General features: G+C 35.9%; 1 protein-coding gene and 1 non-coding gene across 10 annotated transcripts in view; both read right to left on the bottom strand.

Annotated features, from left to right (window-relative positions):
• Nucleotides 1-27,827, bottom strand: part of dysc (dyschronic) — a 66,065-nt gene that overhangs the window by 13,009 nt on the left and 25,229 nt on the right. For 6 of the 9 annotated variants that reach the window (XM_053745219.1, XM_053745250.1, XM_053745243.1 and 3 more), the window contains exons 7-15: nucleotides 25,849-26,007; nucleotides 23,087-23,212; nucleotides 21,127-21,293; nucleotides 20,481-20,664; nucleotides 18,177-18,284; nucleotides 17,307-17,363; nucleotides 16,822-16,913; nucleotides 15,788-15,857; nucleotides 10,250-10,351 (exon numbers count right to left, since the gene is read on the bottom strand). In XM_053745219.1, coding sequence (XP_053601194.1) covers nucleotides 10,250-10,351; nucleotides 15,788-15,857; nucleotides 16,822-16,913; nucleotides 17,307-17,363; nucleotides 18,177-18,284; nucleotides 20,481-20,664; nucleotides 21,127-21,293; nucleotides 23,087-23,212; nucleotides 25,849-26,007 — 1,065 coding nt within the window. The remainder of the gene's footprint in view (nucleotides 1-10,249; nucleotides 10,352-15,787; nucleotides 15,858-16,821; nucleotides 16,914-17,306; nucleotides 17,364-18,176; nucleotides 18,285-20,480; nucleotides 20,665-21,126; nucleotides 21,294-23,086; nucleotides 23,213-25,848; nucleotides 26,008-27,827) is intronic. The other 3 variants (XM_053745259.1, XM_053745267.1, XM_064435918.1) reach the window with 2 other exon arrangements.
• Nucleotides 14,836-14,907, bottom strand: TRNAP-CGG (transfer RNA proline (anticodon CGG)). The gene has a single exon. It is a non-coding gene; the product is annotated as a tRNA-Pro (tRNA).

Below are 27,827 nucleotides of genomic sequence, written 5' to 3'. Positions count from 1 at the left end.
GTCACAAGTGGAAATGTTAGGTGTTACATAGATAATAAGTAAGTACAGGTGACGCCCTGCAAGGGCACAGCAAACATTGGGGCAGCTAGATGCCATTTACTTAAATATTTAACATTGTTGATTGTCATGCATTAAATGATTAAAATTATTAAATTATCAATTCAATTCAGTCAAATTGATGATTGATGATCAGTAAAAGTTAATTATAACGAATGACTTTACTACGATTTTATCTAGAAATTAAAATATTTGCGAACATATTAAATGTTATTAATATTTTCGCAAATATTTAATATTCCTTACAGCTATCGTTACCTATTGGTATTACTTCTGCGTGTTGAATTTATATGAATTTGCGCTGATATCTATGTCAAGACCGAGCTTAGCTATGTCGATATCTCAGATTTCCACCATTGTCTCCGATGATTCTTTGTTTTCGAAAGATTTGTCGGTCCCGCTTGCAACCAGGTTAATGTTACAGTACCTATATACATAGAATTAGTAAGTACTTTATATATCTCATTCAGTTTAGGGACGTACGCACCTCAGTTATAGCCTTCTAGCGCTTTGGAAATGCCCCGTAATCTCAAATTTAGTTAAAGCAGGGATTATTTAAGAATTCGCAGAAACGTTTTTAAACGTACGAAACTAACAGATCTTGTAATTTTTAGACGTTCTAATTAAAATTACTGTTATTTGTAGCTCAGTTACTGTTATAGTAACTTCTTACTTAGGAAACTATAAATTACGCACCTCTACAGACATTGTGCAGTATTTATAACTTCGTTCTAAAGTTGAAGAACACCGTAATATAATGAACAAGACTCATAGGTTTATCATTACAATATAAATCGCTTCATGTCCGCAAGCGCGAATCACTACTTATATATGTGTTGTGCTCGTGTGTGTCTAGGTTAGATGCATCTTGAGATTATTCTCGATATGAAAAAAGAACATGTACATTATACAAGCATTCCACACTACTTTTATTGAATCTAATATCTATAATATTATAATAAAGTTGCATCATATCTCCTAAGCCGTGTTAATTATAACAAACAATGGCACGGCGAGAGACCACACTATAGAGGTGCATAATAAAATGGAGGGGCAGGTGTGCGGCGCGTCTTTCTTGTTATTTTTAATTAAGTGGCACGGGGAACCAATCTCCGCAGTCTTGAAATAAAGCCTGGTTATAATATGAACTAAGCATTCGGAATTTACATTGCAAAAGCTTTTGTCAGTGCCATATTTATATCCCATACCGCTATATCATTACCTTAGGGATTAAATTTTCAAAATGTTATGAATCGTAATTGTTTAAAAGACCAACGCAAATTTGAAATTTCAAATAGTTTCACATTTCTTCTCCATTCAACAGGGTTGACGAAAAAAGATTGTGTTGTCGTAGTCGTGTCGACATCCTGTCTAGTCCTTCTTTAGTTTAATCATGGATATACATACATCCACTTCGTTTCGTTTCAATGCTGCCTTTCTAATTTACACTTTTTAATGTCCTAAAATATTCTTTACGTAGAACAACAACGCATAAAGAAAATGTTTAATTATCTTGTAAAATATGCATTCTCATTCTCCTTTAGTATACATAATTTATTTTGTATTGTTCTCTCTATCACAGACCATAACATTCGGGTAGATTTTCATATCTGAGCGAACCGTTGATGTCTTTGACCTGTTGTATGACGTCTATAATAGCATCTTTAGCGGTGTAAATTAGCATAGGACGTGGGCGGTCTTTATGCCACCAACAAAAGCATGAACGTACAAAAGGCGAATGCTGTGCTTTATGATTTTTATTACATATGTGGTTATTTGTAATATAATTTAGAATCAACTTTAGGCATAGAGTAGTAGAGTGCTACTTACTCTAAAATATGCTGCCAAATCCTATATTGGCTAAGTGTGTATTTATCAAAGTCATAAATGGGAAAGTACTTTTGTGTGTCAACTGTAGTCTAATTCATGTTGCGTTAATGTTAATTACGCGGAAGCTAAGTTCTAGGGTAAAGCAATAATATTTCAATAATTCGGTCTTCTAAATAATTTGCTTTAGTATGATCTATCAAATACAAAGGCAGTAATTAGCGAGTTGGCGCGGCGTGGGAGAGTGGACCGGGATGCGCGGGCGCAGGCGGTCCCGCTAGCCAAACATGCCGGACGTTCACCGCGCGGGCGTTTGATCATTGCGGCTTCCTTTACATTCATGCTTAGTGTGGCAATTAAATGTTATTATTGTGTTTGTTCCAATAAAGCATCTGTTGAGTTTGCCGTGTTTGTTTATATGATTTACCTACAACAAAGTAATATTGTCTTTACAACTTTCCTAGGTAGCTGCAAGTATGATCAGAATTTGGTGGAAAATGAAAACTCTGTTTATCATATAACTTTGTCGGCATAAATTACTATTTTCTACGCCACCGTACAGTCACATTCGCTAAGAATATGGTCTATAGGAATATATTAAAGAAAAATAACTATCTAAATACATTTTAGTTTAATAAACTCGTACGTTACAAAGTTACAAAGCACTGAGAGACAGTTCACTAAACTTTTAGTGCACAGTTGCAATTTAATGAAGATTTATAATATCTCATTCGTGTAAAGAAAAACAGTTTAAATAGCAGATAAAATTACAGTTACACGCGCTTTTGTATAAGCATTTGTATAATACTCGTACTTTTTGAAGACTCATTTGTGAAACTATTATATTTGATAGATTAAATTCTACGATCGCGTGATAACGATATGCTTTGCCACACATCTGTATAAATTGTTGCAGTAAACAAATTACTTGAAAATTATTCAGTGAGGACGTTTTTCCATACCTGTTTAGGTTTATTACTCTCTCTGAAACCTGATATTATTACTGTTGGAACAGATGATTTGTCTTGAATCTAAAATTAACTTAAGGATCCTTTTTTGTTTCATACGTAAAGTAAATAGTTATCTAGAAATGTATTGACATGTTTTTTACAATAATAACTATAAGCTCACGAGTTGCAATTTTGTATTCCCGTGTCTTTAACAAATTATAATTATTAAAAAACTACACTAATAGGTACCTATATTAGGTAAGGTACTCAAAAACTAGTTAGGAGAACTATCATGTTACCTATGTTTATTTAGTCAAATATAGAAAGTGGCGAAGCTTGTCGCAGGAAGCTGTGCCAGCAGAAATATTGGGTCTAATGGAGTACAACTCCTTTCCTGTTTATGTTTAATTAATTATTCTGTTAGGTGATTAGGTTTCCGTTAGATATTTAAGATTTTTATTTCGCTAGATTTTATTTTCTCGTGTTGCTAATTTGATCAATATGGTACTGCTGGTATCACATATGCGTATCTTCGTGGGCTCTTTTTGATCAATGGGTATATATGATTTAGCTACACTTTTCTGTTTAAACTTTTTATTGTTGATTAAGTGCTTACAGTCGAGTGTTTTTCAAAATGATTTTTGGTACTAGGAACATTTAATACTTACTTATCACGACTATCAAATCGGCACATAGAGATAAAATTATAAAACATATACAACTAGCACAATGTCTAGATTTAACAGTGCACTATATCTTACTAAAACGCCCAAAACCACATGCAAACACACAGAATCTATAATAAAATTCTATATTCAAAGCCACGACACGACGCATGTGTAATTCATAGGGTTAGTGTGTCACAGTGTAAGTAAGCGCAACAGTGGGAAAGGTGCAGAGATCATGTGGCTGCGACTGGGGCATGGTATGGGTGCATTACCGTAAAAGGAACTGTTAACTGGGACGACTGCAGTTCGCTCATTATTGTAGGTAACGGTTTAAGATCGTCGTGACACTGCACACTAACCCCTTTAACGCTCAAATATAATATTATCTTCAATGTGATAATGTTTATTGCTAATAAAATAAACTTCTAGAAAGTTAAACGTCGTTGATCGTTCAAATTTTATTAAACGTAAAGATTTGTTGTTAAGCTAATACATTTGTCAAACTCAATCCGGAAGATGACAAATCGAGTCTAGTGTCGTCACGCTTCTATGATGATATTGATTTTCAAACAGACAACACTCAAAATAAAACTCAATAAACATTAACAAGAGTATGTCATGTAAAATGGTCGTGAGTTGTTAGTTTAGCGATATAGATGGTGTAACAGCCAGGGCATGATAGTCTGGGAGTGAACGCGCCCCGTGACCCCGGAACGGTTGGTGTGGGGCATGGGAACGGTCAGGCTGATCGTGACGTCTGCTGAGCCACTTCTATATGTTACAGCAAGCGTTTACCGTTGTTGTTACACCATCGAAGTGAAATGTCTCGTTAATTTCTTTATTTTTATGAGAAATGTTATGCTTATCTTATTTTTCATAGTTTAAATATCCAATGCATTCTTGACTTGCAACCTTATAGCTTTAGTTGAAAATTAAACCAATTACGGTATGGCAATGACAATTATGCATACCGTTGCATGCAATTCTACAGTCTAAGATAATTGTGACAATTTTAGGCAAACTTTATAAATTGGCCCTCTAAAATGCAACAAATCAACACGTGATTTTCACTAGCGTACAACATTTTATTGTAGTTACCTATAAAAAGTGAACGCGTTGCTCGTAAATGTAATTAATACTTTCAATGACGTCGATTCATATCACGTTACATTGTTGCAATTCGATATCCTGAGGATAATGCGCGATCCGTGGGAGAAGATCGTCGACTGTGGGCGAAGTGAAAGTGTGGTGTAAGTGTAGCCGGCAATGAGGACTATTCACGTTGTCACGTACGATAGCAATTTGGAGCGAGCCCATTTTGCGGCCTATCTAACCATAATATTATGCGTTGGCCCTCGGCAGCATTATCTTGCACTTTACCACTTTATTAGTCCATTCGGCGTTGTTAATGTTGTACTCAACTTCAGCAGTAATTGCAAAAGACATTATAATTATTAATGTAAAATAATTTAAATTTGTAACTTACAGGAAATTACTTTATTTAACCTTACGATAGATATTTTTTTTGTCAAACCCGGAAGAACATTTTAAACTTTCTCGTTTTAATTTTACTTACTAAAAGGCCTATCTTATGGATACGCCTGGGGGTTCCACGGGACTGGGTTCGACAAACTAATTCTCTATCTGACACGAAAAGCCAATGACGATGTGCCATTCCGTAGGGACCTGTTGTGAACTTTAAATAACACGTTGGTTTTGGTTACTTTACTATTAACTGAAATGACAACGGTAACTTCCTCATTTGATATTTTTTAAGATAAAGTTGATAGAATAAATTGTAACTTTTATAATCCAATTTCAATAATGTTATCTCACGCTAGTAAAAGCCTTTACGTAATGCAAGTAATACAATTACAATTTTATTGATATGATACGATAAACGTGTTTTCCTCCATGTTTTTATTGCACTACCCGGAGCTCATTTGAAATAAACTACAATATTGCACAGCTATTTTTCCATGCGTGTGCTTTCTCATTTATATTACTTACTTATTTTATTTTCTTATTGTCGCCACATTTTTCGTCGTTTATTATATTTCATCAGCTCAATAATAAAGTTTTAATAATAATCATTATTATGTTTTTGATCGTAATAAAGCTATAATTTGTCGTATCGTGTATAAAATAAATAAAAAATTGTCTTTGGTATAGATACCATATTTACGTACAACTTTATCTCTCATGGGGAAGACAGAGCCAATAAGAGTGGCTAAAACTCAAGGCCACGTTCAGTTAGATAGATTCGTTTGGAGTAATGGCTTTCTTAAATATCGTGTTTATTTTGCTGATTTATTAATGATATATGATGGTTCTAAATCCGTAAGATAATATGATATGTTAGTCTAGAAATAATCGAGTGAGATCACATATCGATTCCGCCATCGAGGTGCGCACGCGACGATACGTTCCGATCGCTTCCGGCAAGCCTGGGACCCTCTCAAGCGAAACAAGCTGGTAACTATCATTGTAATTATATTCCTATTAGAGAAAGTATTCAGCATAAATATCTACATTATAGCGATATAGATATAGTTAATACTAATTGATGGGTTTTGCACAAAGACGAAACTATTGACTATTATAATATAGTTATCTAGTCGGGCCATCGGTGTTCCCTATATAAAGTACCATACTTAATATTTTAAAATATTATCTGTACCTGAATTAAAAGAAGTGTATTTCATTCGTTTTTGTTTGAAAGAATAACAAACATCCATTAATCTTCACAAACTTTCCCTTCTATTTAGTCCATACAAAATAATCAATCCATTATTAGTTCTTTTTAAAATAAGGATAAATCATACCAAAAGTAAACGTAAACAATCAACTTTCTGATACACTAAGTGATTATTTATACATAAATCAATATTAATAAAAGCAAAATGGGGCACAGAGCATTTACTAAGCTGAAAATCAAAAAGGAAAGTTTGGAAGTACTAAGTTGATACGTAGCCTTATTAGGTGGGTCGTAACTTCTGTTGAGTGGACAATAGCCGGCGGGCGCTGAGTCAATATTTGTTCTAAAAAGTCGAGCCCGAAGTCACCCACGCTATGACTCATATAAACGGCTGTCTCAAACGGTATCAGCAGATACGAGTATAAGCCCCATAAACTACACTTGTTTGTCTCTCACGATGTACATATTTCCTACACCGATATTTTGACGTTATCTCGGGGACCCGCCATACGCCTCTGCGACTATAAAATACAACTGAACAATATGCTTGCACCGTTTTTATTACATTATATTTACAATATATAGGTACTCTTGTTTCATTAAAACCAGTAATTTGTTGAATGTTACATCACATATTTTAGTACTTTGCTCAGCAAAAAGTGCTCTAGTTGATGCGTATGCTCGCTCACTTTAAAAAATAGGTAGATTTTTTGCAATTTTCTCTATCTAGCTTTGGTTTGATCACAGCCTGCCTAAGCTTTATACTTTTTTGTTTACGTTACATAAATTAAAAAAAAAAACATTTTCGTCAACGAGAAAGAATATTATCCCGTTTTCCTCTTAGAACCTGGACCCTCATGTTTGAACGTGTTAACCGACCGCTGCACCACGGAGGTCGTCGGTTGACAAATCATCTAATTATGAAATAAGAAAACGGTGTTTGAAAGCGACCGACAGTTTAATGCCACTGCGTTTAGTCACTTTCACTGGAGAAAGCACTCGACCATTAAAATCTTTGTCTTTAGTCTATTGATCTTTTATTTTATGTGGAACCATTCTAATGTTTATCTATTGTTTTACTTTTATTTCCTATTGGTTAATAATAATTATTAGATTTATTTAGTTTAGTTTTTATTTAGGATTTACTTAACATAATGATTCGAATAATGAAATAAATATAATTATTAAATATAGCACGAGCTGCCATGCTGAATAAACTAATTACAATTTATATGAGCTATTAATGCTTAATTGGAATTCTCACATGTAATGCGATTGTTCACACGCACGACTTTAAGTATGTATTATCAGAAACTGTTCAAGGGTTTTTGTATAAAGTAGTTACTTCTTAGGTACTGATTACTGGTTAGGTACAAAACTGCATAAAAGATTACTAATAAGCACCTACTTACTGTCAAAGCAAAAATATCATATACTTAGATTACTACGTATTTAAATTATAATTTTAATTTTATTTCCATCGATCTTTTGAAATAAACAACTCATAAACGACCGGTCTGTGTGTCAATGTTGTAGTTACATAAACGATCTCACATCGAAACTTGCCTATAACAGTGGTTCGCCACTGACATTGGTTGGCGCCCGCGACCCGGAGACAAACCGCATCTACAACGTTGCATTCACAAGGTTTCACCATCCACTGACCATCGTTATGGTTTGCACAACTATTGGCCAACGCTAAAATAAAGCAGTGCGTGTTGCCACTTTTTCACCTTGTATAATAAGAAACGATACTATCTTTACAGCTGATACTCAACTGATTACTTCCGCGACGATCATATCTATTGCACAAGACAAGTTGTACTTATAAATGTTTAATTATGATTTATTTATTATTTCCAGGTATCCATCAAAGAATTTATAGCAGGTGTTGAAGCTTACAAGACAATGGAGAGCTGGCTCGGAGACATCAAACGTGTGAAAATTCCCAGGCCGAAATTCGGCGGCAAATATCCGGCAGAGCCCCCTAAAGACTACCTAGAGGACTGCGGGGCCGACCTGGCCGGCAAACAGCGCCACCACAACAACAAAGATCTCTCGAAAGCCACAGAGGAACTCCGCAGGTCGTTGCAAGAGAAACTATGACGTAACGTGCAGGGAATTAGGATAAATATAGCTTTAACGTAGCCGATAGATTAATGACCCCCGCCCGCCCGATTAGGCCCGATTACGTTAGCAATTTCATGCACATTGTGTGAAACAAATGACCGTGATTTGCCAAATGTATTGAACGTGTTGCTATCTGGTAGGATATTCAACCTACCCACGGTGTTTACATTTTAGCTTGTGGTTCAATTGCGAGCGTTTTATTGCTAATTTACTAAGAGAGATATTCGACAATAGCAAAAAAGAAAATGGCAAAAAAGGATTGAAAATATAGAAATAATGTAAAAGATTAATTGTTTTCCCCGTACCACGGATCATCTACCAAGCAGTATATGCGCATTTTGTTGACGTTTTGACGCTGCATAATGATTGTGTAAATTGTTTCCGTTCAGACTGGACTTGCCAATGCACACTCATTCATAAGTAGTAGGTTTATCATTCGCTCGCATGTGGTCTTAATAATACGTAATTATGTTAACCTGTTATGAATTTCGCTGTAATAAAATACAGCGAAAAGTGTGTTTGCATGTTGAACACGTTCGATATAGTCTTTTTACTTATATAACCAACATATTATTTTGAATATCTAATATGTATTCTCAACCTTGCTATGATGCAATTAATTACGTATTCAATCATATGAAAAATTATAATGATGACTCTAGTAATAAAGACAGACCGTAGAACCTATAAATATGAGAACTGATAATGGAGAAGAATAATTAAAGAAAATGTCCATCGGCTTGATAAAAAATAATTTAAGAAATTTAACAAACGTGTGAAGTAATCAATATATAGCGTTAAAAAATTACAGTATATACTTAATAGAAAATAGGTAAGATATAATTTGTATATTAGACTGATGATGTATAATTGTAATTAAGTTGGAATCTCACCCATACATGTAGTAAACACATATTCTTTAATTAAAAAAACTTGTTAAAAAAAACTTTGTTTTTATTAAGTTTAGAGCAATGAGTTAAACAATGCAAAAATGTTACTTAAAATACCTGCACATGTTAAAAAAATAAGAGTTTATTTATGTTATGGTTATTTTTAGGGCAAATATTATTATTACATTGAAAATACATCACAGAAGAGAAAAGCGCAAGTGACAGTGTATTAGATACAGTACCCTGATAGAGCAGTAAGATGAAAATGGATGTATCAGAGACTGGCGCGGCGCCAAAATCTCCAGTTACGAACGAGTTTCGGTGGGAAACTACTGCGTAACTTAGACAATCTACGATACCAAGATTGAGGTGTCTTAGACATTTCGTAAAATAAGTTACATATGTATTTGCTCAATCTGACTCTTCACTCATCTTTTCTTATTTTTTCTTAGGCCGCTTTCCGCATGAATGTTTAGATATCAGTCAGGGAACTACACATAAAAGAAAGACTGTGCAGCTACGAATACCAAGTTCTCTGTCACTTTTCTAAAAAAGGAGTCGTTGACGGAGAAACTAGCAGTGCAGGGTCGAGTGGAAGGTAAACAATCTTAAGGCAAATCTCCGAGTCGTTGAACAGACACTATAAAAATAGTAACCCATTTTTACTTCGTTAGCCCAGGGCACTAGATAGAAATACAAGCAAGAGGGAGAAATGGAGAGCCATTGTGAAAGAAGCAACTTTAGCCCAGAGAAAGAGCAGCACAGAACATCCCATGCCGGCACCATCTCGGCACAACCTCGACCACTCGACCATTCTGTTAAAAGTGACAGAGGGGAAGAATTTATGATATTTTACCTTTTGTTTCTCAAAAAAACAGTACAATGTTGTGGTTTTTATGCAGTAGAATGTTATAATTAAATAAAATAAATATAAATGAAATGAAAACTACTAAACATGAGTCAGATTAATATAAAACTCATGTGGCACGAGTAGAATGAGCAGTCGTGTAAAAAATTATGCAAACTTACGGCGTCGTCGTAATGCTGCGTGTGCAGAGCTGTGGTGCTGCCCTCCCGGGAGTTGCAGGGCGAGGAGTGCCTCCGGGAGCGCCGGCCCTCCTCCTCGTATTCCTGTTTACACAACTACTTTACTCTTGGAAACTTTACACATACATATTATCAGGCCTAGTTACCTAAAGCAATATTTTGTAAGTTATTATATTAATCGTGTAAGTTTTTGGCATTTTTTTGCAATTAAACCAAAGTAGTCGTGTTATTCTTTAAGCCATTATTTGTGATTCTCTCACTTCCATCCTACGTGTCAAAGGGGTACGTACTATAAGGGGAAAATGTAAGTACTTATCGAAGTGACTGCCAAAATATTAAATAGGATTACATATAAAAATTGTTTGCATATTATTTTAAGCATATTGTTTAGTTAAACGTTTTATGTTCAAATATACTACATGAATACCACCAGTTCTTTTTAAAAGGATCATAAACAAGTAGAAAACATCTACGATATATCTACCTACAGTATAGACTATGTCATAATCTAACTACTAATATCATTTCTCACACCGTATACACAACATCAACGCATTATGCATGCTCAACACATAAAGACAAGCTAACATATATTTGAGTAGTTGCAAGGAAACTTTGCTCTTGGTCTTCTACAGGGTAATTTTTTTCTATGCAAGCAAGTTCATATTTATAATATAGGGAGAGGTTCTGTTTAGAAGTTCCATTGCGATAAAATTGGGTTTGAAATCATTTTTTTTTCTATTTCACCAGTAGATCAGAGGAAGAATAAGTCAGTTCAAAGTGTAAAAAATAAAAAATATTATTCAAGTTTAAGTTAAGCATAGCTACTATTTATTAATCGATTTTAAATGTGCACGTGTAAGTTAGAACGATTTCTGTTAAGCAGAAATTATGGGCCTTCTATTCTATTCTATTCTATTCTATTCTATTCTATTCTATTTAGCCTTCATGATTTAAGTGTTACAATCAGATGTACAGATGGAGGACTTACCCTTTATTACAAAAAGTATATTAAACACCACTTAAATAATACCACAAAGCTAATTATCTTAAGACTCCGTAAGAGATTAGTGCAGTGTAAAGATGTGAAGAGCCGAAGTAGCGGATCGGAACTGCAGGGCGAATTGACCAACAGTGTCGACTATGCAATTGATTTTTCGTGTTATTTTTGCATGTTGGCACAGTTTCCCGCGCGCTCATACTACTCTTTGAGGACACTAGACATTATTCAGACAATCTAGGGAAAATTCAAATACCTATGAAAAAAATGCTAAACTATCAGAGTTTTTCATGTAAATGCATAAACTGTTTAGGATTATTATTGCTCACAAAGTAGATAAAGCTATATAGAAGATGAGAAAGCATTCATAAAGTACACAAAATAGAAGTTGTAAACATACTAGTATAGAATTTTGAATTTTAGGAGAAATAATTTTAATGTACATTTCTTATGTTACTTAGATTACCTAGTTGTGATGTATCACGCGATTTCTTGTCAAGGTTAACTTTATATTTATATATATATATATATATATATTATAGAATTTTAAGCACTTTAAAATTCGAATACGAAACTAATCCAAGCACTTTAAAATTCGAATCGAAAGCCCTATTTATCGGACGACGCGTTATCATAAAAGGTAAAGACAGAAAGATACTTAACAACATCACTAAACAAGAAACATAATTATCATTATGTAAGTACTTGATTACAAAATACCTAGGAGTAAGTGTACCAAAAGGTGCCTCATTTAACCATCTTCCATACATAAAAGCACAAGGTATATATAACGTGTAAGCATATTTTATATAAAAATGGCGAATAATTTACAAAAAAAGAGGTGTTTAGTTCTCTATATTGGTTCCACCTAACATATTTTTGTTATCTACAGTTTCGTAGCGCTCAAAGGGCGTAGAGAAAAGAATCACGGCACTTTTCATAAATTTTACTTTCATTCTTTACAAACCCTGCAGAAAAACATTTTGCGTAAAATGTAAAACATATTTTAAGCCTTTGGACATATAAAAAGCCGATAAATAAAAGAAAGAAAAATGCCTGTTGGTTGGTATTTTACCTTGTAAAATAAATAATAAAAAGCTAAAACTGAGCAGGTGTTAGTCCAGGACCACCTGCAGACACTTGGGCTGCGTGATCAAACTTTGAAAGTAGTTAGCACGTAGGTAGGTAAGAAGGGTCTTATCGCCTTGCCTAGATTAGGATCAATTTATTTTAGGTTACCTTATTAATTAGTTAACTTTGGTACAGTACTTTGCACGCAAGTTAATGTGTTGGTTTTGGACCTATTCTACTTTAGTGAAAAAGCTTTCTACTGAGCAATCAGTGTTGCATTAGCAAATGTAACTACTTAGCATCCATCCTATTCATTGGAACTATATAAAAATTACTCATCCTTAAACAATCATCCTTATGTAATATTTACTATATATACTATCAGATGAATTCTCTCAAAGGGCTTTCTGCACTTTGAAATTGATAAGTGTTTTTATAATTTCATTTAATGGATAATTTACTTAAAGTTAGTGCCACGAGTAGTAGGTATTATCTCCGTATTTCAACCTCTGATTTTTAATTTTTCATTGAAAAAACTACTACTTAAATGAAGTGTAAAGAACATGATTTATCTTCAGAATTCCATGTGTTGAGCATTTATAAAAAAACTGAGTGATTCAAAACTATTTGTCTCTACGAAATCATATCAATACATAACGAATGATAATGATGACCTCGAAAATATGGCAATTTGTGTCTGGCACAGTATGGTAACGCAACGAGATAACGCGCACTGTCATAGAGCATGCAACGCCAACTATATAGAAAAAATATTACATGCTTTCTGCATCATTTGATTCTTGACAAGACTAAATCTATAATACATTTGATGATTATTTTGGATGTGTGTGTGTAAACATTGTCATATATTAGCAAAAAAATTGCGTAAAAGTTTTCCTTCATGAATTATTATAATCCGAAGTAATTAAAATTGTATTTAATGATAACTAAATAAAGCTATGTTTAGTACCTTGGCCATAGCGCGCACGTCCATAGGCACGTAGTCGCGAAAAGCGACGCGCCGCCGCCGCCGCGACGTCATCCCGAGCGGACGGCGCACCGCGCACTGACGACCTGCCCATTCTACCCCAGCCTACCCCATCGAGCCCAAGTCAAAACTCAAAGGAATTTCGCCATGGGCCCCCATTTTACCCTTGCTTTGCTTTGCGAAAGTTTTCAACCCAGCCCATGTAAATTATCATCTGAATTAATGAAGCGTAAGTGCGTAGCTGCTCGTAGTAGTGTATGTCTTCGTAAGTAGGGCATCTCAAGCACGAAGTGTGTCGGTGTTTTCTAAGTTAGATTATATGACGTCGTTTAATTTTAACGAAGGACGGGAACTGCGGAGACATGTTGGCTACGGTTGGCTCTACGAGCCACCCTTCGTAGCCGCGCTACGACGTTTACTACGACTACTACACGCTACGGCGTAGCTACTCGTATTCTCGGGGAGATTTTATGACGTATTTTTGTTAGCATGATCATGTTTATATTTTTGTGCGCCATTGGATTTTTTCTGTAGTACCAAAAATGTTCATTGCTATGTAACATAAATTTATGTGTAATGCAAATAAAGCAATTATAAATGTTATGATAACCTGTTTCAAACGCAAGAAGCCAAATGTTTATTCGAACATAAATATATATTTCCGACATTTTTCCTCGCAAATTTTATCACGTTCTGCAATATTTTTTTCGTAAAAAAGTGTGTTTCTAAAGTGTATTCTCCAATAATAACATACTGAAAAACATCTGTATATGAAAATAGTTAAAAATATTGTTAATACGTTCTCCAAGAATTTGATTTAATTTCCCATTTATATATTAACGATGTGAATTATTAAATTACCTACGTTTAACATTCCTCCATTTATTGGTCATGTAAATAAATGTAAATATTACGTACAGAGTAGTATTTTAGAAAATAATCACATTATATGCTTTGGGTAGGAATGAAGAAAAATATAATGCGGCAGCTACTTTTCCTCCCCTGTAGATTGTAAGAGTTATTATTATAGACAATGGATTAGAAATAAAGACGTGATACTGCAAGTATACTGTACAATTCCGTTATTTTTTCTCGGTAATATTCACAGAAAGTATTCGAACATTCTCGTTGTAACATAACATTTCGGTTCACCCTAAATTAGGTAACCAGATAATACTCTTTCGAGTATAATTTGGAATGAGACCGGAAAGTTCGTGATTTCGCGACCCGTAAATAAGCTTCAGATATCTAAACGATGCATCTGTATTCCCATCATTTTGCTCTAAATTTTTACAGTTATTGCTATCTTTCTTTCCCACTCCTAATCAGTTATCTTATTAGGGAGCCTTATCATCTGCCTGACGAAAACAAATTGCCAAAAGCTACAATTTAATCAAATAAAAAAGAGATTGGCTAGAAAAACTTTTATTGCAATTTACTAATGTCTGTATCAAAGCGTGCTGTAATTTTTTACTGCAGAATTTAAAGCTTGGCCACAAAATACAACTAGGGCTCGTCCGGGATTTGAACCCGGGACCTCTCGCACCCGAAGCGAGAATCATACCCCTAGACCAACGAGCCGCGATAAGGGGCTGTCAAATTAACAAATCTGATGCCGAGTCATGCGTTATCAATGACGTCATAATATATCCATTATGTTCACGCTAATTATGAGTAGGTAACTAGCTAAGAAAAACGTTGCAGTAAGAGTATATAAATAATAATTAAATTAAATTTTTACAGGAAAGATTTTTCACTTTAAAATTTAAATAGAAAGCATGTAATTACAGTATAGATATAACAATAATATTTTTAAATGTATAGCTTTTGAAAATATGTAGTAGAAGCAATTTGAAAATATATGTCTGAATAATTTAATAGCGTCGAATAAGTACTATTGAAACTACGAAATTCTAGTCTAATAGTTGGAAGAGAACTCTGTAGACTGGCCGCTATTACCAATATATTGTATGAATTACATCTAAACTGCCAATGCCCGCCGACCACTTTGCGAGATACGAATAGAATTTTGCCAGATTTACCCCTCGAGTGTTATTATGGGAAATAACGGCCATAGACATGAGTGATGTGAGGTCTACTCTCTAGCCGTTGGACTCATGCAAGAATAGTGATACATACTCAGTGTTAGTGCCGAGGTGCCACTGCAACTAGGTAAGGATCAGTATACAGCATGGCAATAAAGCAGGTGCGGAAAAATCACGAAAGGAACACGTTCCGTGCATTTCTGCAGTTGTCATTAAACCGCTTTAATCACACATCGGCTTAAAGAAGGCCTCTAAGTCTAAAACTATTTGCACAGGTCCAATACGATTCTAAGAAGAGAGTGAATGAGTTATGAGTTCCGCGAGTGACACCCAGGACACCGCTATAGACAAGGCGTAGAGAAGTGAATGTGGTCAAAGAGTACTGATAGTGTAGAAGGTAACTCTGGCAAAATCACCTCGTGCGGTGGCTCCAGGTCGTCATCGTGCTGGGGCGCATCCGCGGCCGCACGCCATCCCCGCCCGCTCCTGCCCCACACAACAACTTGTCACTGAACAGCCTTAACACGAAACTCAAACTAAGCATTCAAACAATTCGTACATTTATATAACAACAGACTTAACGTGTAAACAATCAACATGTATAAAACTCTTCTGTAGACTGATGAATAACGCACAAGCGAATTGATTGGAGTTAGAAAGCTGAAATGTTCTGTGCAGTTTATAACCTAGGTATTATATTCCTTTAATGAACAAAAAAGAGCCTTTCCCAAAACTCCTATGGGAATAGGAAAAAATGTTTACATATGAAGTCGCGAGCTCGAGAATAGCTCTTTGGTAGCATTGATAACGCTCAATCGATAACGATATGTATGTATATACTGAATTAGAAGCGGTTTACCTTTATGTCCATAAATAAGCCAATAAATTTAGCGAAATATTAAATTCACTTTATTGTAAGTAATAGAAAGTAATACTTTCAGGAACCTAGCAATACAAGAATAGCAAGACGTAATAAAAATGTATTCGTAAAAAAATGGACGATAAATTTTAAACAGCTCTTCCAGCTCAGAGAGAGGTGTTATTCGATGACAGTAAATGTGAACGTTTACGTCGCCGTAAAGCAATCGATTCTGATATCAAATAAAAGTGGAAGTGTTGGCTGTCGGCCAATGAGATGCTCGACTCAGAGCGCCGGATGAGGGTCGCTAGAAAGCGGCGGGTTATTTTCGCTCTGAGATGCAAAAGAGCGGACGAAAGCGAACGCTTGACGAGGACTCTGCCTTTGCTTTCGCATTTTGAGGGTGCTTTAGCGTTTAAGCGCCTTTATGAGGGTCACTAAGGGATTTACGCCTCGCTCATTAGTCTTTGGATTTTACGCTCGACACGTTGATGACGAGGCGTTTGTATTGAGAAACTTTTTTATACAGGATCGAACTCGTTGTCTTATTTGCAAGCATAAATTGGAGGTAAATATGGTGATGTGTGTCACCTGTAAGCGTGGTCGTGCGGCGGCAGGCCCAAGCCGGAGTCTTCGGAGGGCGAGCGGTGGTCTGCCGCCAGGGGCGCCTCCGCCGGCCCCTCCTACAACAACAACTGCCAACCTCACCCTTTCTACCCCTTCACTCAACAAGCTTGTTGTACATTCATATACAACCAAACTAACCGGTCATGTCCTACAAAGTTTATTTACTCGTTTATCCTTTAATATGGTAATATTTATACAAACTTCTTCGAAAGTTTGTGATCAGTTCCAGCGGATACATAATAAGAGATAATTGATAAGAGAAAAGTCACAAAATATTGGCGCCAATTTATGAAGGCTTGTTATTGTATGTTACTGCCAGGATCATAATTTGTTGGACAGTTAAATTGTTAATAAAGCATAACACTACCAAGTAAAGCATCATCTAAGCATGTCTAACTAACGTCAAGATCATGCAACAGCGTACATGAGAGGTACAAATGTGCACTTACCGGGTCATGCAGTTCGTGCATCGTCGAGGATGGCAGTATGTGGCGCTCACCTCCTCGCTACAGAGAAAACATAAGCTTCAACCATTAAATTAATACATTCATGGTAAGTTATACTGCTTACTTTGTGTCTATCCTGTACAATTTAAATTTATATCATGCTTACAGGTTAGGCGGTGGCGGATAGATATAAACATTCGGTCATTTGCATTTTGCATGCAACTGGCATAGTGTCATTGTGTATTAAAAGCGAAGTCATGTAATGCAAATGCCGGACCTCTACTAAGGTGAGACTTTCTTTATAAAACACTTCTTCTTCACTAATTCGTCATTTAATTTATGTTTAAAGCAAAGGAAAGACGCTTTATTTTTTTATTTAGATAAAAGAGCTAAAACACTGGATTAATGTAGCTGGAGCCGGGTCGGCGTAAGTCAAACGAACCGTGAAATTCTAATTAGTTCATCCAGGTCAGCTCTGAGTTCGAGATTACTATGAATCTCTGAATTAACAACAATGAGCCTGAGATAATTTAGTTAGTACGATTTAATTAATTATTTGTTAGCTGCATGAATTCACAACATTCAATAGGTACGGAATGGAGATCAATAACAACAACAATTAATTCCTATAAATCCACATGGTTAATATCTTGAACATTGTAGTTACACTGCGATGGAAAGCTATAAGTATTGGAGCAGAACTTCTACATTGGATTCCTATCGGAAATATCACACACCCACACTAACTTATATTAAATGTGAATCGGCAAATATTATCGCAATGACAACTCGTGGCAGAGTTGTATGAGCAAAGCCGAACCCAAGAAATGGAGAAGAAGAAGTACTACTATCCCGAAGAGTTGTGTCAGTTACCTTAATGTGGTGGTCCCCCGCTTCCTCGCCGCGCCTATAAACTAGTTCGTCGAACCGTGGCCTGTCTTCAGGCAACAAGAACTCTCGGATTTCCGTCAGGAGAGTATACTGCAACCAACACGTTCTTTTAACATACCTACCAATCAAAATAAGTAGATATTGGACGTTGACTAATTAGTATATAACTGCAAAGCTGTTCTTGAAGAGTAGTCGGAAGCACCATAAAAGGAATTTCTGGATTTTACACGCTTAGGAAGTTATGAGCGATAGCTAGTAGGTACGATATAATATTTGACCAGTACCTATACCTTGGTACAGAGTACACAGTTTTGATGGTTAAAGATCATTTTGTCTAATTTGCAATAAGGTACAGTTTTCAAAATTTTACTTTTGCACGAAATAGCAAACATATTTGAGGAAAATACAGCGTGAAGTGATCTTCTAGCTTTTATCCGCGGAAATTTTACACGAAATTCGCATCAACTTCTATGCGGAGGGGAGCGAGTAGGTGTAAAAAATTCTTATGAAAACGTATCCAACAATGTCGAACTTAAATATAATTCTTGTTTTTACCCTTCTGAACTATATCTAATTTATCTATATCAATAAGAAAAATATATATAGTAGGTGTAGGTAGTGAAAACCTACATTTTACAATAATGATTATTAAAAAGCCCCTGTTTCTACTCTATGTCTCTTGTCACATTTATTGTGCCTATGGAATGCTTTCATCTAAAAATTATTACAAATAAAATAATTTCATAAAATAAAATCGTGTGTGTCCGTGCAATAAACTGTTGAGGATTCCCATAGTCATTGAGAGCCGTTTCGAGTGCGCCATTAGTCATGCATCTAAATAAATGCATTGCCATAAACTAAACGTGCAAGATTCCACCCGAACAAATATAGTTAACTCATTATACTTCATACACTGTTTCAACAAATATAAATAAAAGCTATTAAAAAGTAAACATTTCAATACACTAATGAGACATGTGTTAAGCGTCACTTATGAGTGACGCGTACAATAGCACCAGTGGCTCACTCGCACCAGCCTCAGTATAAATGGATTACATTGAATTCTCGTCAAGCGCATACTCACTCATGATTGATGAGTCGAACTCAATTGGTTCATAATACTCAGGGTATTAACTCTAAAAATAATATAATTTTCTTGACTATCGTTATGTCATAATAAATACTAAGTAATGACAATTGTCAAGAATAAGATATTCCAGGAGTAAGAAAGAGGATGGTAATATGCTAATTTGCTTATTCTAATGCTTGATTGATATAAACATTTCTCGCTCAAGTATTCATTTCGTTTCAATTCAGTTTAGATTAGATTTGTCAGAATCGTGCACGCATAGCGATGAGACATCTTTCAACTAAATCTTTATTCACCATTCATTATCATCGAAACATATAATATTACAGTAATAAATAATAAATGAATATTAAAACTTTGTCAAACTTTGTGGAAGGCTATTCATACAACATTAATAAATTTTCCGAATGATATTTATTCATTCAGAAAATGAATTAATGTTGTATCAATACCCTTCAACTATTTGAATAAAAGTATATAACTGATCTCCGTAGTGATTCGCCTAATTTTATTTTTTATCGCGTGTCTTAGGTTAAACGTAATTTTCCGGTTTATGTGCCTTCCTTACCATTTCCCATCGTAAAATAAAGCTAATGTAATTATGTTACTGCTTCTAAAATGTGATCTTGTTCTCATGTATACGTATTTAAATTTCACGCGACATTAATAATATATGCAGTAACATGTGGAAATATTTGTGCCAGCCGAATATTCATTAGAAAACTATTAATTATAGTTAGAGTTTGAATAATACATAAATCCAATACAAACCTCATTCCTACAAATTCTGGTGAAGATCCAATTTGAATTGTGTCAATTTCAATTTTCCACGTGAATAGAACTGGCGGCGATGGATATTGTTTATGACCTCGCACCGAGAAGGTAGGTAAACAGGTTGCTATTTCCAGACTAATCAATTGGCTTGTGTGTACCTTGATGAAATTGTTTAATTCGAAAAGTATTATATCAGGATATGGAGACAAAACCTATGTCCAACAACTATCAAGGTTTTAACGTCAGTGGAACAGAATAATTCTTACCTTTTTCATGTTCAGTAAATCCCTCAAGACTAAAGGAAAGCATCAAGAGTGAGTGAGTGCAGCCAACGACTCAAAACACTCTTTATTGGAATACTTAATTTCGACTTTAAAGAGGAAGAAAAAGAAAGAGTCGCTGAAAGGTTAATGGAAACTCACCTTTTGCGGCGTATCTAGTAGGTCCCTCAAGACTGTAAGGAAAGCGTCTGGCGTGAGTCTCCTGGCCGCGTACTCCTCCATGTAATACGCGAGCGCGGGCAGGTCGCTCTGTGGGAGTAATGACCTTGCTTTCTGTTCTACTGCCACTGCCGCTGCTCCTCTTCTTTTGCCCCAGCCACTTATTCTGTTTAATAGAAATTGTAGTTTATAGTAAAGTTAAAAATCACTCATGCCACAACAATTTGCTGAGCGGAGATAATTTTGCTTCAATCGTTACCCATACCTATTGTTATGTACTGTGCTATTTTGTACTATTGATAATATTGAAGAAAATAAACGGTTTTTTTTCTTTCCTTCTTTTCAAGTTTAGCATGTTATTGTTATTAGCCAGTGTAAGTAAACGAAGTACTACAAACACTTAGCTGACGTTATCCCTTTTCCATTTTATTCCTAACTAGCGGCCCGACCCAGCTTCCCTCAGGAGACATAAACCTCCCTAAGGAATCACACTATCTATTGGTTAAAAACTACGTGAAAATCCGTGCAGTAAGAACTTTTCGAGTTTATAGCGAACAGACAGACAGACGCGACGGAGGACTTTGTTTTATAAAATGCAGTAGGCATAAGGATATCTATTAGCATTTACCTAGGTGCGGCATCCCTCTCCCCGAAGGCCGTACAGGCGTGCGGCACCTTGCCCACGTCCCGCACCAACAGGGACATCCTCTTGTGATACTTCAATTGCGCCACCGCCTCATCGTGCGTCACATCCACGAATGACTGACCATTCACTTCCAAGATCTGGTCTCCGACCTAGCGTAATATGATTACTAGCATTAAATTCACCAATATAATATTGGTCTATATGAGTATTTACCTAAATAAGAATATGTTTCAAAGCTTATATGTTCTAAATAATAAAAAAAAAAACGAAAACCTCAAAATCTCATATTGACCTCTATAATGAACTCTGAAGTTGGAAATGTAATAACATTTAATATAATAAAATGAACCTCGTACAAATGTACTAGTAAAAGGTCACGTTGCATCACTTCATTAATGCATTTCGTGAAAAACTCCAGCTTAAGTTGTCGGTAAAAGTTTAAAAATAAGTTATGAGCTTCGGATGTGGCGCGCAGAGGGCTAGCGGGTCCAACACAAAGACTATAAATTTCCCGCCACACCTCGCTCGCGCGACCACCACTCGCCAATTTATTATTTCTCTTTTCTTATGTTGTTGTTAAAATAAATGTTTACTTTCATAAACGTGGAATAAACACAAGTTAGTGAAAGGAAACTTATTAAATTTGTTTGATCAATGAAAACAAAATGCATACTTTCTGGGTTCAGTGGAAGTTTAATGGAAGGCAAACAAGCAATTTAGCGCATTATGGGCGCCTCCCCACCGCTCGCAATCTTCCAGGCTATTTCAAGTTGACAGCGGCGCACTCTGTACTTCCAAGTGCTCACAAGTTGCACTTCGCATTACTTTGCAAGAAATTGCACTTACAGTGAAGTTATTGCGGCACAACTTTATTTTAGTACCGAGGTGGTAAAGCGCGGAGTAAAATTTTTATTATAACAACGCTAAAGAATTTGTTTGAAGAAGGTAAAATCTGAAAGTTGTTTGACGAAAAGATTTTCCAAAGAAAACATTAAACTGTTATACTCTGTCACTAATTTTCCAGGTGTCGAAAATGAGTGACAGAGATAACAGTTTAAATTAGACATTGTAATATAAAGCCTTGTGGAGCTTACAGATTGTCTCGATTAAAATGTAAAATTTATGATTTGGCTAGCCGGCTCTAGCTTAAAATTAAGGTAGCTAGTGACGTAAGTTTGCAGTACGTGATGCATGATGACGTGTCTGGCGCCTGTCCAAACTACCTTATCTAGGGGGAGATTAATGATGCCGTTCGTGTTAAACAAATAACAGACAATATTATTTTCACATTCCGAGAACTAAAACAGAAAACACGACACGAGAAATATTGGAAACCACAAACTTATTGCAGCTGTAAGCAGCTGGGTCTAATGACTGTTGAGTGCAACTTTCATGTGGGAAGTAAAATTTATAATTCCAGACTTTACTAAAAAAATCTTGGACCTAATGGTGATAAGAAACTATTTACGTCGTCGCAAATCAAATAGCCATCTTCCTTCCTTAATCTATACTAAACCTGCGCAGCTATAGATAGGCGCCGACCTAATTTTATAGAAGCAAGGAGGCGGAATTAGGCAATATTTTCTGTGTAGGCAGCTCATAACCATTACAACTCGACAAACGGAGGCGCCTAAAGACAGGCCGGACACGATAGGATCTACGCAAATATTTTCTTATTATTCCAAGCCAATTACCGCCAAGATAATGCCGGTATTTGCAGTATTGAATTTATATGCTATGTTGGTTCTGTTTTGTGTACAAAATACAGTTAGCGTTATGAGTTTCGAGCAATACCGACATAACGACATTTTAATGTTACAAATACCATTATATATATACCCACATCTGCGTGCGCGACGCTATTATAATGTCTATTTCAAATTCTCCTTTTGCATTACATTTTCATTACCAATTATGAAAAGAAAACAGAAATAGCAGTTACCATAAGGCCAGCTCTGTCGGCGACAGAGTCCTTGTCCACCCCCGTGATGTAGATGCCCAGGTTGTACTCCAGCCCACCTCGGATCATCAGCCCCAGCGACTGACCTGGTTCTATGCACAGGTCCACCTAATAAATTATATATAATGAATGCCCGTGCTCCGATCAATTAAAACACAGGAAAGAAGAGTTGCCTGAGTAAAATTTTTAGTCCCCCAAAATAAACGGAACCATTGACCATGGATCAAATTTATTTTTTTTCTTATTCTTTTTATTATTTATTATAAATGTGTCAATTAAAATAAAATAATAAAATTGTCAAATCCAAATTACGTTGTTACTAGCGTTTTATACTTGATCGACTCCACGAATGGAAATCGATAGCGGCACTCTGAGAGATAACTTACTCGTACTTATATCTAAAAAACAAAAAGGCTCTGCCAGGAAATGCCAATGATATTCTTTTACTTTATAGCATTTGATTGCTGCGGAATAACAATTGTCAATACATATAATAAAATTGAAGAAAGGCCAAATTTGTACATTGGATTTTTTTTGACGTGACAACGTCTTAAATTAGGTTGCGGCTGGGAGTCACTTATGAAAAAGTGTAACGCCCGGTAACGTTACGATGAGTCACCGAACGAGAGAGAGGCTCGCCGAATGCCTTGCGTCTCTCTCCCACTCAACTATGATCGGTCTGCCGCGCGCGTAAAAAGACGTTGTCACGTAAAATCTTCGCCCGTAAAACCGACTTTACAGGCGACCATTTTTTAATTCTTCATGGAATATACTTAGTTACTGATATAGATGACGAAAATATAGTTTTGGAAATTTTTGTGTCTGTCTGTCTGTCTGTCTGTCTGTTTGTCTGTCTGTCTGTCTGTCTGTCTGAACGCGAATCACTCGAAATCTACTGGACCGATTTGCTTGAAATTTGGTATGTAGGTACCTTATATACCGGGTTAACATCTTAGATACATTTCATCCCGGTAAATGGTCAGGTTCCCGTAGGATAATTGAAAAACGTGCGACTGACTGACTGACAGACTGACTGACTGACTGACTGACTGACAGACAACGTACACCCGAAACTGCTGGCGGGAAGCTGAAATTTGGCATGTAGGTAAATGTAGGTGAGCACTAAGAAAGGATTTTTGGAAATTCTAATCCGAAGGGGGTGAAAGGGGTGAAAAACTGTAAATATGAAAGTTCTACACCATTGAAGTTAGTGACTTGAAAATATGGATTTTGGTTGTTTACAACAAAGTAATGAATACGTGCTTCAGATTTTTCTGAAAATTAACCCTCAACCCCTTTATAAGGGGGGTGAAAGATTGTATAGGACTTAATACAATTTTCAAGATAAAAAGCTGAAAATTGGCACACTTACTTTTTGTAGTAAATAACAGTAATAATAAATACAAAAAAAAATGTTTAATTTACGTTTGTGGTTAATAAAAAACCGGGACGTAAAACGTCATGGAAAATGGGACAGCACGCGTTGCAGAAAGCGGAGTTGGGAGTAGGAGCGGGAAATGAGAAGGAGACACTTAGTGGGAAACAGGACGGGACTCATTGCAAAAAACATTATGACACAATATGTAGGAAACGGTACGGGATATCTACTTTACATTACATAGCAGTAGCAGTACAAGCGGGATTGGATAAGTTGACGGGACGAGACACGCAGCGGGAAACAGAAAATTGAACTAAAGGTGGGAAAAAATGCGAATTTGAATCATATATGTTTACCAGTCTTACAGAGTACGCGAAAAAAAAAACTGAGATTTTGCTATGAAATACACGCGGGCGAAGCCGCGGGCAAAAGCTAGTGTAGAATAATGTTCCTACACAAATTACCATCGCAGAAAATCATGAGCCGGAATCGCTCCAATTCACATCCGGAGAGTTTGCGAAGGAAATTACAGTTTATGACTGAATAGATATCACGATGGATGTGGCTGCCGTTCACGGAATAAGGACGTTACATATGTTTAATCCTTAGATTTAAATTTCATAACAACATACGTACAATACATAATAAACATACGCACAATACATTCTCACAAACTTACGCATCTATAATATTAGTAAGATATCTCTAAAATTCAAAGCTAGGCAGATATAGGTGAAGTACCTATATCTGCCTAGCTTTGAATTTTAGAGAAAAGAATATATTAGAAAATTATATTTTTTAGATTGACCTGGGTCTTGGTTTGTCTATCTTACTTTTGAGCGAACTCAAGTCAATCTGTGTGAGTTGTTCTTATATTTATTATTATTATTTATTTATTACTTTTACTATTGAGCTACCTCTCTCTTCTTATGAACGAATGCATAAATGTAAATTCTGTCTCGTCTATAATTTAGTGGAGGGGCGTGCTGGTATTCTCATTACGGTCGCTAACGACTGTGCTGGCGGTCAGCGGACAGCGATTAGCATATTCCCCCCCCCCCCCCCCCCCCCACGTAATGCATTTTTATGACTAACAAATTGGCACATACACTTTACGATAGTCATAAAATTATTATTAGTCGATAAATTAATGTCGCTTCGGTTTGCTGCTATGGTCACTTTTATGACTTTTTGACGATTGCGACCTTTCTAAAGTTATGAAATAATTAAGCCTTAGCTATTTTAAAATATATATTGGTAGTAAAGATGATAATTACAAAATGCTCATTTAGACTAGTCCATCCAAGAACATGACGTCCGCCCCAATCTGCACCGTTATCTGACAGGATGTCAATGTAAACCTTACCCTGCGAATTGAACGGTCTTTACTGGAAGACCGAGTGGCGCGCGGGGGAGGGGGCGAGGCGGGACGGCCGTACCGGTCCATCCAGGAACACGACGCCCGCCCCACCAGCGCGCCAGCCGTCCGCACCGTCATCGTAAGCTGACGGCACGATTTCAACATCTGAAATAAGCACTGCATATAAATTTGTAATGATCTTTACGTTTCATTCATCCCAGAATGAACTGTAAATTTCAAGATGGACTTATTAATTGTTATGTAAATGGAATTCAGTGACAACAATTTCCGAGACTTGGGCATTGTTAAACAATTAATTACACCCCAAAGCAAAAGAGGAAACCAATTCCCTTCATCGCCCCAATCGAAAATGTTACTGGTCTTCAAAGGTTCAGTAAATAATATATCTAATACAAAATTTTACAATATCCGAAGAGAAAAACGTAAGATATACAGGACCGTCATAAATAACAAACGCAAATACAAACCCAACTCGGGATAAGCTCGTGTTCTGTACCAACTGTATCGTAAAATTTGCCCTCTTTTGTGATGTATCCCCAGGTAAGACATAGCTCAGAAAGAGGTTTATTCAATTTGTAGGTAAATTGTAATAAGAAAATTCGCGGTTCGAAGAAAGTAACATTTTCTTTTACATAAAATCCCTAAATAATCTCATCAACTGAAGAAAGCGAAAGAAGTTGTTTGAACTTACATCTGGAAGACACAGAAACAGAAATACAAGTCTGACGAAAAATATATTTGATAATTATGATAGTCACATTCATGAGAAAAGCTATTTTAATTTACTAATCGAAGTTCCTACTGACAAACAATAATATTATCTATATTATATACTATTATATATTAATGCAATATACAAAAGATACTTCGCCTTGCTGAAAGAAAACTTCAGTCGTAAACTGGCGAATTCTGGTACTAAGGGAAGAAGCTCGGGAAACTAAATTTGCATTCTCGAATTGAAGTTTTGCCACATAACTTCCTCGTAACAAAACCCTGAGTTCTAGTAATTCTCGTTGTAAACTTTGGGGTAATGTTAGTTCGTGGTTAACGAAATATAATGTAAATTGAAAGAAGGTTGAATGTCATAAATCTCCTTATCAAATGAACCCGAACTCCCCAAAAGTTAACTAAACTTCTCTACAACTCAGCATTACATCATTAAAGTAGATCTACAAATAATTGTTACAGTGGATTACGCAAGTTACGAGTCGTAAGTCAAGGGACTACAATACAGAAAGCCTGAGTGTCTGAGTGATGTCATCGCTCATAAGCTGACGACGACAAGGGACACTCACTCGTCCTAAAATCTTATGAAAGAATCTCTGTCCGACGAGCTTTAATTATACAGTGTTTTAGACTTAAAGCTTTAATATTCGACGAATATCAACACACAGGTATTTTGAGTAAATCCTTATTTTAAAATTTTATAGAAGGAAATAAACTAATAATCCTCTAAATTCTAGTCTTGTTGTGCGCGTCTAATATAACCTAAGTAATTAATCTATACTGCGAAAGAAGAAGTACGCTTCAGAACAATATCATAAGGATCGACGATTGCCTATACGCAAATATCTCACAATGTCGTCATACACGGCATACCGACGGCAAGAACCAGCCAGCGCGGTAACTCAGAATGTATTCCATATAAGTATGTACTAACGACCTGACCCGGCTTCATACGGGTGTGAATATATATTACATATATTAAAACAGTAAAAATATCTTGTCTGTACATTTAGTATTTTTGATTGAAATGGATAGAGGGACATTTAAAAAAAAAAGAAAAGTAAAAAAAAAATTTTGTCTGTCTGTATGTATGATCACACTAATATCCGAAAGTACTGAACGGAAACTTTTTTGTTGTATAGCTATTAAGACTGGGCAACATATAGGGTATTCCGAGATTCTCATTTGGACTGGTGCGGATGAAACTGTACTTATCCCGCGTATTCCACTCATTGCGA

Source organism: Plodia interpunctella, chromosome 1 (assembly GCF_027563975.2).
Source record: "Plodia interpunctella isolate USDA-ARS_2022_Savannah chromosome 1, ilPloInte3.2, whole genome shotgun sequence".
NCBI lineage: Eukaryota > Metazoa > Arthropoda > Insecta > Lepidoptera > Pyralidae > Plodia > Plodia interpunctella.
This window is presented reverse-complemented; position numbering and strand designations above follow the sequence as displayed.